This window comes from Eumetopias jubatus, unplaced genomic scaffold (assembly GCF_037043125.1).
Source record: "Eumetopias jubatus isolate StellerSeaLion01/CBP00866 unplaced genomic scaffold, mEumJub1_p1.0 scaffold_14, whole genome shotgun sequence".
Lineage (NCBI taxonomy): Eukaryota > Metazoa > Chordata > Mammalia > Carnivora > Otariidae > Eumetopias > Eumetopias jubatus.
This window is the reverse complement of record NW_028274820.1, coordinates 18,789,617-18,801,739: the sequence shown is the minus strand read 5'-3', so window position 1 is coordinate 18,801,739 and position 12,123 is coordinate 18,789,617. Positions and strand designations below refer to the sequence as shown.

General features: G+C 42.1%; 1 protein-coding gene across 1 annotated transcript in view; it reads right to left on the bottom strand.

Annotated features, from left to right (window-relative positions):
• Positions 1-9,099, bottom strand: part of SLC26A3 (solute carrier family 26 member 3) — a 31,301-nt gene extending 22,202 nt beyond the window's left edge. The window contains exons 1-7 of the mRNA XM_028094508.1: positions 8,969-9,099; positions 8,323-8,462; positions 6,999-7,109; positions 6,574-6,746; positions 5,161-5,325; positions 3,238-3,390; positions 2,767-2,849 (exon numbers count right to left, since the gene is read on the bottom strand). Coding sequence (XP_027950309.1) covers positions 2,767-2,849; positions 3,238-3,390; positions 5,161-5,325; positions 6,574-6,746; positions 6,999-7,109; positions 8,323-8,462; positions 8,969-9,099 — 956 coding nt within the window. The remainder of the gene's footprint in view (positions 1-2,766; positions 2,850-3,237; positions 3,391-5,160; positions 5,326-6,573; positions 6,747-6,998; positions 7,110-8,322; positions 8,463-8,968) is intronic.
• Positions 9,100-12,123: the final 3,024 nt, after the last annotated feature.

Below are 12,123 nucleotides of genomic sequence, written 5' to 3'. Positions count from 1 at the left end.
GGAAGCGAGAAAGTCTTCCCTCCATCGATAACAATACCTTCCATGAAAAACCCTTAGCAAATAGATGGGCCTTGGACTCTGCCCTGGGTTCCACAGCTGGAGACAACTGTGGCCCTGACGGGGAAGGGCATTTATAGTCACGTGGTGTCAGGGAAACATTCAACTCAGAGAAGACCCTGTGTTTTGTGTTTGTACCTCACGACTTTAGAACAGTCAAATGGTATTTGCTAACTGTGTTATAAAAGGGACAAGTATCTCCGAGTCCACATCCATTGACTGAAATGTTCACTTCCTTCCTGCCAACACGTGTTTCTGACCTAAATCTTAATTGAAAGTGAGTTTATTGGATTCACTCAACTCTTTCTTAATTGCTGTTCCTGTTTGATGAATATCTGTGTTCATATATTTACAGCCTTAATTTTGAAGAAGTGCCGTGAGGTATATGAGGTATTCTGCAGCTACCATGAATAGGAACGATAGCCTGGAATGTTGTTTTTTCAAAAATAAATCCCAAATTGACTATACAATTGAAATTTGCTTTTTATACCACAGTAACCAGAAGCCTGCTAGTATTCTATTGTCCTAGCCTCTAAATACCAGAGACAGAGTGGTGTGATGGAGATTTATAGTCTGAAAACTGGGATTCATTTCCTGGCTCTGCTTCCCTGCCCCGAGCCAGTTTCCTCCTCTGTAAAGGGAGAATAATCATACATGTTTTCTTTTCTTCATAATTTTTGTGAGGGGGGAGTGTCACATAAAATAATGAACATGAATACTATTTACACACTGTAAAGTATCAAGTGCCTATTAGCTATTATCATAGGATCCCTCTGGAACCTGAATATATCCTCCATGTCTCCTTGACTGTTTCCATGATCACTTTGCTTCAGCCCGTGTGTGTGACTTTGCAAAATCACTTCCAAGGTGTCATACTTCTTAACAGCAGATTAGTGATAATTAATAATCATTATTTTCCAGTTACATTCTATTGGTGATCATTAGAAATTTAAAATACCCTCTCAGGGTGCCTGGGTAGCTTAGTCAGTTAAGCGTCTGCCTTCAGCTCAGGTCATGATCCCAGGATCCTGGGATTGAGCCCCATATCATGCTTCTTGCTCAGCGGGAAGACTGCTTCTCCTTCTCCCTCTACCCCTCTCCCCTGCTCATGCTCTCTTGCGCGTGAGTGCACGCTGTGTCTCTCAAACAAATAACATCTTAAAAAAAAAATAAAATGTCCACTCAATCATCACCCAGAAAAAATTGGAGTGGAAAAAGCATGTAAAGAGCCTAGTACCTAATTTAGGTGCTAAATTAGTAATAAAGCAGTGGGAACACTCATTGTAGGACAGGCACTTAAGCATGCATGTCACATATATGGACACACTTAATCCTTACAAGAATCCAATGTGATAGCTACTTTTATCAGCCCCATTTTTCAGAGCCAAGGACACAGAGGCATAGAGTTTAGTTATTTGCCCCAAATCAAGAAGTAACTCAGAAGTAAATCCTAGGCACTCTGCCTCTAGAACAGGCGAGCTTGTCTACCAGGCTACACTGCCTCTCTGTGGAGTGTAATGATTAATAAATGTGAGTTACTCCTTCCCCCACCCTGCAGACGCTGTGGAGAGAGGTCCGTTGACATTCAAGATTTCTTTACTAAGAAAAGTCTCGAAGATTGTAACTCAGTGATCTCAAGTTTATGTTTTACTTCCAAAATCCTTTCTGGCAAGGTCCTCTTTAATTTTGTATCTACCTATTTATGTCTATCTGTCTAGGTAGTTTATGTCTCCCAAGACTTTTCAATAAAGTGTAATCACTTGCAAGCTGCAGGGTGGAGAGAAATCCCAGAAATAGCCTTTCAGTTTCAGACTAATTCCTACTTAAAGATCTTTTAAATGAAAAATGGTGCTCGAGATTCATTAAGTGTAACAAATGAATATCTGGTGATAAAAATATTTTTGCATATATTTGCTTTTTCAAAAAATTGGTTATTTTAAAGTCAACAATGCATATAAATGCTGATTCCTGGAATTCTCAAATACCCCTTAAGCATGGGGAGGGACGGAGGTCGTTTGTTTGTTTGTTTGTTTTAAACAGGAACACAACCTGTCCTTGGTAAGCAAATTGGAGGAGATTGATGCTCTGGTCAGGGCAGAGAGAAGAAAGCACAAAACTGGATCTCTCTTCTCAGTCCAATAAAGGCAATGCAATCAATGCATTTCCCAAGTCCTTGTATGAACTGGACCTCCCATCCTTCCGCAGCATTCATTGTTGTTCTGGCCTTGTTTTGAATTTGATCACGAGAAAGGACAGAGTGTGCCTATCTGGATTGCTCAAGCAGTGGGCTCAGGTATTCCTTCTGCGTCTCTTTTGAACTGTCAGAACTTGGCTCTAGTCACCTCCAATAAAACACTGCATTTTGTTTATAGTAATTTCTGGACAAGGAAATCTGGTTTCATTTGGTTCTTTTTATGAGGAGAAGCAGGTTTGATTTGCCTTTTTTTTTTTTACTTCGATTGCTTCACTTTTCCCTGTGTGTGAATCCCTGCTCATCTTGTCTGTGAGTTCTTCCACGAGGACAGACTTCCTGATATTAAGAACTGCAGAGTCTTTGTGGCTCCTTCCTAGAAGGAGAGTAGCGCGCTTTCCTCACCCTCCCATGAGGGAGGGAGGGTTCTTGCGCTGGATGACTGCTTGCAGTCCTCCTGAGTTACTGCTCCCTCTCTAGTCAGTGCTTGGAGATGCCCGCATAAAAGACACACTTACCCTCTGTTCATCTCCCCAACCACAGCCACCTTAAACCTGTTTTCGAAGTCAAAGCCATAGGATACACCTGTTGCGATCACAGTCTGCAAAGTTGCAAATTGCCCAAGTTAGAAATATGAGATATCACTCACAGTCTTCTTAGATCAGAATCTCTAGCCCAGGCTTTGCTACTTTTTAAAAAAAGTCCTGAGGCAATTCTCCTGAGCCACCAGAGGGAAGAACCGCAGCTCTGATGGGTTGGCCAGCCTCTCTGAGGCCTTGCTCTCTGCGACGTCCTTGTCTCACACGGAGAGAATGAACCCCAAATCACAAAAGGAAGTCATTAATTTGGAATGAAGAGAAAACCATACGAAATTTGACACCCAGAAACTGCAGAGATGGCATCTGCCCCACTAAAACCTCCTGAAGCTTTTTGACATAAAAACAGGAGACTACTGAATTATGAAAGAAAGTCTTAAGACGATCAGTTACCATGATGAGTTCAATTGGGATGGGCACTGGAAGTTTGGCTTTGTAGCGCTGATTTATTTCTTTAACCACAAATACAATCAGTAGGATAATCAAGGAGGTCACAAGGTCTGCAATATTAGTCTTCTCTATTTGTGTGAATACGGAATTCAGTACCTAAAATTATAAAAGCGAAAAACAGCCAAGTGCTATATTTTTTCTTCCTTTTTAAGAATCTTTTTTATTTTTTATGATTTTTTTTTTTAATTTGAGTATAGTTGACAACACAATGTTAGTTTCCGGTGTACAATAGAGTGATCCGGCATCTCTGTTACGGTGTCATTGACTATATCCCTACGCTGTGCCTTTATCCCCGTGACATATTCATTCTATAACTGGACTCTATCTCCCGGCACCCACTTGACCCAAACCCCCACCCCCCCACCCCTCGGGCAACCATCAGCTTCTTCTCTGTATTTATGTCCGATTCTGCTTTTTCGTTTGTTTATTCATTTGCTTTGTTTCTTTCCCAAGTGCTATATCAATAATTTGGATGCAATATTCAATTGTTTCCAAACAGATTAAAAAAACATTGAGGCAAGAAGGACTGACGTGGGTGGAAGAGTGATTCTCTGTTCTCCTCATGTTAACCATGGATGAGTAATTGTCGACACCAGAGTGGGGGATATGAGGAGGGTAAGTCAGCGCAGTATTGGCACCACACTGATATAGGGATACTTGTGGCATTTTTGCTGGGGATCTCTTTGGCTGGTGTCAAAATTCCCTGGATACTTTTCACATTTTTACAACTGGTCTCTTCTGCTCTTAGGTCTTATGGGTTATTACTTTATAATCAGCATCAGTGCTCTATCCAGGGAATAACCTCTCCTCCCCAATAGTTTTCTTAGCATGTATCCCCTGAATTCCTGGCTTTTTTTTTTTTTTTTTTTTTTAAGGTTAAGGCCCTTCACATTTCTTAGTTAACTGTGTCACTTTTGGAAACTCGTTTCTTGGCTAATGGTGCATTGTACATGATCTTAATTTTTAAAGCCAGCTGGATTCCCTTTCCATGGGATCTGGAGAGCTCAAGCAGGCCCCAACTAGATCCCAAACTGCTCCTCGAACACTCCACTTCTAGACTAGCCCTGGGTGGGAGTGAGAGTTTTGGTTCCGAAATGGAGCAAACTCTGTCTCAGCTCCCGAATGCTGCCTTGATAGAAGCACCAATAAGCCCGAAATTCATAAAAGAAAGGAGACAACAAAGATCAGAGTGGAAATACATGCAACTGAGACTAAAAGGACAATAAAAAAGATCAGCAGAACTAAGAGCTGGTTTGGGGAAAAGATAAATAAAACAGGCAAACCTTTGGCTAGACTCAGCAAGACAAAAAGAGAGAACTCCAAATCAGAAGCACCATGCACACTGTCCTATTTACATCTTGGCTAATTTCCTTTTGCTTTATAAACAGGGATGCGTAAAAGAGTCAGAAGAACCTCCATTTCAAAAGAACAAGACCTACTTTTTAAACTTAGGGAAACGAAAAATAAAAAATAAAAAAAATAAACTTAGGGAAACGTTATCACTCAGCACATTTCTTTCAAAAGAAGATTTTGAGGAAATTTTTAAATCATGGGACAAAATATTAAAACCTTTAATAATGAACTTAGATTTCTTTTTCTTTTAAATAACACTTAAGAGTCAAATCTCAGAGACATGGTACTTAATTTGTGTTGTTCCCATTAGCTGGATGGTAGATGTGGTTTGATATTTAGTGTTCTTCCCTTGGCCACTAATATTTTTCTTAATGCGACTAAATTTCACAACCTGTTGGTTTCTTGGGAGTTGTCAGGAAGCCCCATGTCAAAGGCATGAAAAGAAAGCTCTCCTAGAAACAGGATAGTAAATTTCATGTATTTTGATATTTTCGAGGCAAAAGGACCACTTACTTTGAAAATTGAAAATGGATCAGTGTGTGCTGGGACTGACAGCTGAAGCATGAATTTGAGCTGAGAAACCAGGACATGCACCGCAGCAGCTGTGGTGAAGCCACTGATGAGGGACTCCGATAGATAGATCACCACGAATCCGAAACGCAGGACCCCCATGAGCAACTGGAAAGAGAAGGGCAAAGGCCTTTGGTAGTGTAGGTTACAGGTGCACTTCAGCAACTAGAGAACCAGCAGTGGAAAGTATTCAAAATGTAAAGGTTCAGCCTGTATGTAAATGAAGAAGCAGGTGTCCTTGCCTCCTGGAACACCTCGGGTCAGGGTTCCTCCCTCTCCCTCCTTACCCCATCCTACCCCCAAGGTGGCGTGTGTAAGTCTAGGATACCCCAATAAGGCTTTTTCCTCCCCCCGCCACCCTTTTAAGGTGCCATATCTTCAGAAGACTCATCCCTATATCTTTCACAGCAAAATCCTATCTAGCATCAGCCCTCATAAATTTTCCCATGTAATTTTAAGTGGCTTGCTGGCTGCTATGGCATTGATGGTGAGCATCCACTCACATGCCCTCAAACAAGTTGCTTGACTTTTGTAAGAAGTACACAACTGTGTACGGAACCTCAGAAGTGCTCAGTTTTAACTGGGGGCCAAAGTTGTTCATTCCCCCAAAGCCTCAGTATTTTGCAGTTATGTGCACAGACAGATTCTCCTTCCGTTGGATCCCTGGGTTGCCTTTCCATACGTGTCTCCGGAATGCAGCCGGAGCTGCGGACATGCAAAGGCACTAGATTTGGAAAAGAATCGGCCATTTGTCTGTCATTTGGGCACACCACTAATGTCCTTGTTTAAACTCCCTTTCTCTTTCTTTAAGGAATGGTCTTAGCCAATAATTTCACTAATCAGAAACTCAGCCAACATCTTGAGGAATCCATGCCATTTTCACTATTCACTATTCACCAGCAATAGAGTCAGGGGTGTGGCTTGGGAGGGAGGCTTCAGCCCCTCCATGATCCTCTTCAGCTTTCCTGAAATCTTTGATACAGACAGTTCAAAGTGCTCAAACCCAAATCCTTCCAGCTAGATTACAGTTCCTGAGGAATTGGAGAGAAAAAAGTTCCAAAGCTGCCAGGGTCCCTATTACTTGAATTAGGCATTTCACTCCTTACCACTGGTGCCTCCCTCTTCCCATTTTCCCTTCTCTCTAGACCTGCGTTCACTCATCTTTGCAATGTGGATCTGCTCCTCCACTTCCGGTTGGAGTGAGTAGCCCTTCTCCTTTCCTATGGACCACTGAGAGAGGAATGGAAGCCAAGGGAAGAGTGGGGAAGGGGTGGCGGGAAGGAGACAGAACAGAAAGATGTGCACCAGTGAGGACAAGCAGCACGGGGACGGCCGATTACATGAGAAAGCACTCACCTGAATGATTCCAGAAAGGACGGTGACCGTGGCAGCCACCATCACCTTATACTCGTCTGTTGAGGAATAATTACTCATTGAACTATTAGAGATTTCCAGAGCAGCTGTACTGTCCGATGGGGTTACTTTCACAACGATGGCTCCCACCATCATGCTCAGAACCGGAAATGGACCTAATTAACAGAGGATGCACTGTAGTCAATATAGGGCTCCCTAAAGCACAGGTGTCTTTCAACCACAATGCAGTGGATAAAAAGACTACCAGCTGCTCTGCCCTTCTTCCCCACCCCCCAGTCCCAATTCTTACAAGGAACTAAGACTGCTGTCCAGGATTATGCACAATTTAGAATTGATACAGTGTGTGGCTAATGGAGTTAATAAAGAAAAAGCCATGTGAGCATTAATTAGCCCACAAATTCACTTACCCACAGATATGTGTTTAGAAGTGCCCAAGAAAAAGTAGACCAGAATTGGGAAAAAGGCTGCATACAATCCATAGCTTGGGGGGACAGTGACCAGCAGAGCAAATGCTAAACCTGTAAATACAGAAGCATCAGGGTCCTTATTTCAGGCAAGGGGAATCATAAAAGTCCTCCTTAAGTTCTTCAAGTGTTTCAGATTGTACCTTAAAAATCAGTTACTTTATTAACTCAAATAGATCGAAGATGTAAATGCAGGAGTTAAAACTACAAAACTCTTAGAAGAAAACATAGGTGTAAGTCTTCATGACCTTGGATTAGGCAATGGTTTCTTAGAACTGACACCTACAGCCTAAGCAACCAAATTAAACACAGATAAATTGAGCTCCGTCAAAATTCTAAAATGTGTGCTTCAAAAGTTACTATCAAGAAAATGAAATGACAACCCACAGAATGGGAGATATGATTTGCGAATCGTATCTTGGATAAGGGTCTAGTATCCAGAATATATAAAGAACCCTTACAACTCAACAAGAAAAAGAAAAAGAACCTAATTTTAAAACATGCAAAAGATTCATTTCTCCACGGATATACAAATTGCCAGTGAGCACATGAAAAGATGTTCGACATCATTAGTCATCAGGGAAATCAAAATCAAAACCACAATGAGGTAGCATTTCAGGCTCAGGAGGATGGGTAGAATAAGGAAGGCAGATAATAACAAATGTTCACAACGATATGGAGAAATTTGAACGCTTAATATGTTGCTAGTGGGTTACCATGTGACAGCAATCACACTCCTAGGTATATGCCCAAGAGAACTGAAACATAGGTTCACACGAGAACTTATACACAAGTGTTCATAACATTACTCCTAATAGCCACAAAGTGAAAACAACCCAAATGTCCATCAACGGATGAACGGATCAACAAAGTGTGGCCTATCCATCCATAGACCATTAGCCATCATGCAAAGAGGTGAATTACCCTCCGGTGCTACAACATGGACGAACCTTGAAAACATGATGCCAAGTGGAAGAAACCAGACACAAAGCACCACATATTCTGAGATTCTGTTTTACATGAAATGCCCAGAATTGGCAAATCAATAGAGACAGAAAGTCATTGCGAGGGAGATGGATGGATGTAATGGAAAATGACTCTTAATGTACAGGAGGGTTTGGGAATGGTGCTGGTGGTAAAAATGTTCTGGAATTAGATCATGGTGATGGTTGCACAACCTTGGGAATATAGCAAAGAACACTGAATTTTATACATGAAAGGATGAATTCTATGACATATCAATTCCCTCTCAATTACAAAAAGTTACCTTGTAGTACAGCGACGAGCCCTGTGCTGATTCCAGAAACAATGTCACTGAGTAGCCATTCCTTTATCTGGTAGGCTGGTAACCAAGATGCTATGGGGAACAAAGACAGGGCAATCTTCTTGGCCTTCTGTGTGGAACAGCTGAAAACATTGAAAGTGAAGTTAAGTCATATCCAATTGTAACTTTGGCACCTAATTGCAGTGGAACATTGATAAAGATGATACTACATTCAAGAATGAACCACCACCTTTCCCACTAACACTCGTCTCCTTACCCAGATTGACTGCCCCCCCCCGTTAATACCGAAGGATTTTCTTTTTTTTTTTTTCTTTTAAGGAAAATGCTGATTTTCTTTAGCCATAGTAGAGCTTATCTGTCATCCTCAGCTTGGATTTTACAACATTTCAGTTGAGAACTTTCCTCCACCCTCATTTCTGATGCTCAGATATGGAAAGATTGTGTTGAGAGCTGAGATGCTGTTCATTTTAGAGATTCCCTTTCCAGCCCTGGCAGGGAGTAGGAGGTTTGGAAACCAAAGATAAGAAGACCCTGAAGGTGATGGGCTAAAGCCAGAAAGGAGAGCTTGGAAAGTTAGAAGAAAGTGCTTCACTTATTCCTCATACCAATACCTTAAAAAATATCTTACCTACAACACACTGTGAGATGATCCAGGAAGGTCTTATGATGTCTCTGTTTCTTCTTATGTTCCTCCCCAAAAGCATTTGCAGAATACACTGGCCTGGCTACAATGTACTGGTTCCCAATGGGTTCGATCATTTTGCTGTCTCTGACGGCTGCGTTAAGAGGAAGACCTTTGGAACTATGTGGCAAACCCTTCTTCTTGCCTTTAGCAGCTTCAAATGCCTGAAACCAAACAGAGCTCGCTTCTTAAATAACTCGGAGATAATGTGATGCAATTTACAGATGAGTGATCTCCGAACTGAATGTTACCACCTTTTGAGATCAAAAGAGGCAGGATTAAGGGACCTAGATTGTGTTTTGAGACAGTGATACCACTTTTTACTCCAAGGAGCTGGACACGGCTCCTTTGGGTAAGTAAACAAGGGCTTTTATTATTTATTCTTGACAGATCACCAAAAAGCAATAGAAATTGACTCAGTTTACTCATCCGTGAGTACATTTTTTCTTTCTTTTTTTTTTTTTTACTTGTAAGGTGAGATCTCCTCAAGAAAATAATTCACTTTAATTTTTTTTTCTTAGAACCGTTTCCAAGGTTATGGCATTGGAGTCCTCGGACAGATTAGATTTAAAATCTACTCGTTGCCCTTTTGCTGCAGTCAAGACTGTTCTGTTTCCCCAGCTGAATTTTTGTAAGACCCATGACATGCTTGAAATGTGTGAAATTCAAGGATCTTGTCCATTTATTTTTCTATTGTTTCTAGGAGAGTTTTATTACTTGGTTACTTAGCTCACTCGTGGGGGGATCTTTTTAAGAGAAGATCTTGGGCAATTTGCTTAACCTCTCTGAGCCTCATCTAGAGCTAATAAGACTCAAGTTTCAATGTATTAACGAAGAGTAAATGAGAATGTTTTCAAAGCGTCTAGCCTTGCACCTGCGCATTGTAGACTTCCGCTAAGTGATAGTTCATATCCTGACTATTTGCATTTCCTGTGTCAGATGTTTACATTTTTTTGTTCTTATCTCAGTCCTGTGTCTGTTATGCTTAAGAGATCAATTTTGCACATTACCTATTTAGCCCTCACAGCTCTTAAAGGCACTTACGATTCTTATTACTGTCCTCTTCTTACAAAATGACAAAATAATAGCACACCCCTCCCCCCAAAAATCTGGGTTCTTTTCCTCAGGACATAGAGCTAGTAGAGTGTCAAACACATTTCTTTGCTGTTTCTTCTATGACACAGAGCTTCTCTGTTGTCCAATGAGAATGTTAAGACCATTCCAGCTGTCAGCATTTTTCCTTCTAACCTTGTTTCTGTATTACTACTCACAATACCGAGAGTTTTGTTCCCTGACCTCAATCACGGTTATTAATCGAGTGATCTCAAACTAGACTGTACCTTGTTACACAGTGCTCTCTCACAGCTCAAGGAATTTCCAGCCCGTTTGCAGAGCTCAAGTTATAACCAGAAATCAGATGCTGGCCTCAATTTGTCCCACCTGTCCTGTCTGTCTTTGACCACCCATTTCTCTCCCTCACCCAATGCCCTCCCCTCTAAAGTCCTCTCTACTGATCTTCTCCGATCACCGTGGAGTACTTCTGCCCCACCCTCTGGCTTGATCTCCAGGATTTGGGGTGGTCTTGAGCTTTGTTATGACTGTTAGACCCCTTCGGTTCTTTCTGAGTCTCCTCCCACCCCAGTGACCTGCTTTTTCCCGCTTCTGCTCTATCCCCTCGCTCATCCCTCTCCCCAAGTTCCAAGTGTCAAATCCCACCAGCTATACAGTACTTCTCATCGTCAGAAGAATGTTTGTGAAGTAGAATCGGCTTGGCTTACTCATTGCTATGCATAGCACAGATTTTTGTCCTTATTTGCCAATTACCAACAAAACACTTAAGAGCTAATCCCTGTCAATGACTCTTGACACCTTAGATCTCTTGCAAAGGCTGTCCGGAGTGCCTTTCAAGAACAGCTTTCATCCTGTGAGGTATCCAACCTAGCCCACCTTAGGATGAAGAAGACTCAGCACTGTGCATTTATTTCTGTCAGATGCTGCCACGGACAGAAAAAAGAGATTCCACTATTTTGTTGCTTTACTCATATTTTCACCAAGTTGCTCAGAAAAACTCATCCGCTCTTTCCTAAGAAAGTACTTCTTTTCTTCCTTTTGCTCTTGTGTGTTTTTTCTCTGCTAAGGCATGGTTTGATTTTTTTTTTTTTTTTTGCCAGTGACAGTAATGGTAGAAATCACTCTGTTTTGCTTTGCTTCCTTCCCTGAGGATGACTTTGGCTGGCTCTTAGTGGGTTCCATCATACCTCCAGCTGCATCAAGGGCCTGGGCCCTGCCGTCTGGCTCCAGATTGGAAAATGCCTCCTCCTCACACCTAAGCACTGACTACAAGGGGAGTGCTCAAGGTCAGGAATCAGGGCAGCTTAAGAAATCTTTTCAGGGGGCACCTGGGTGATGTATTTGGGTAAGCATCTGACTCTTGGTTTAGGCTCAGGTCATGATCTCAGGGTCATGGGATCTAGCCCTGTGTCAGGCTCCTTGCTGGGTGTGGAGACTGCTTAAGATTCTCTCTCTCTCTCTCCCTCTCCTTCTGCGCCTCCCTGCACCCCTGCCCTGCCCTGGCTCACGTGCATACTCTCTCTAAAAAAACCCACAAAAAGCTTCCAGAATTTAAAGAAAGAGACCCTGAGGGCCACATTCCAGTCCTGTGGTTCGTTCTCTACTGCCACCCTTGCTCCCAAAGCGGCTGCCTCCCGTTCCCTGCTCAGCACCCAATGTGAGCTACTGAATCAACCACCGCCGTGGTGCTTCGATCCGGAGAAGCTGCAGACAGTCAGAAATTCATGTCGTTCTCCATGTCATCATCTCTGGGATGCTTTAGTATGATCTATGTTAGTTAGGAATGCAAAAGCATTTGGCTCAATCTTTTTTTTTTACCTAAACAAATTACCTTCCCCCAGAAATTTTTTTAAAATATTTTATTTATTTATTTGATAGAGAAAATATAGTGAGAGATGGAACACAAGCAGGGGGAGTGGGAGAGGGAGAAGCCACTTCCTGCTGAGCAGGGAGCCTGATGCGGGGCTTGATCCCAGGACCCTGGGATCATGACCTGAGCCAAAGGCAGACACTTAATGACTGAGCCACCC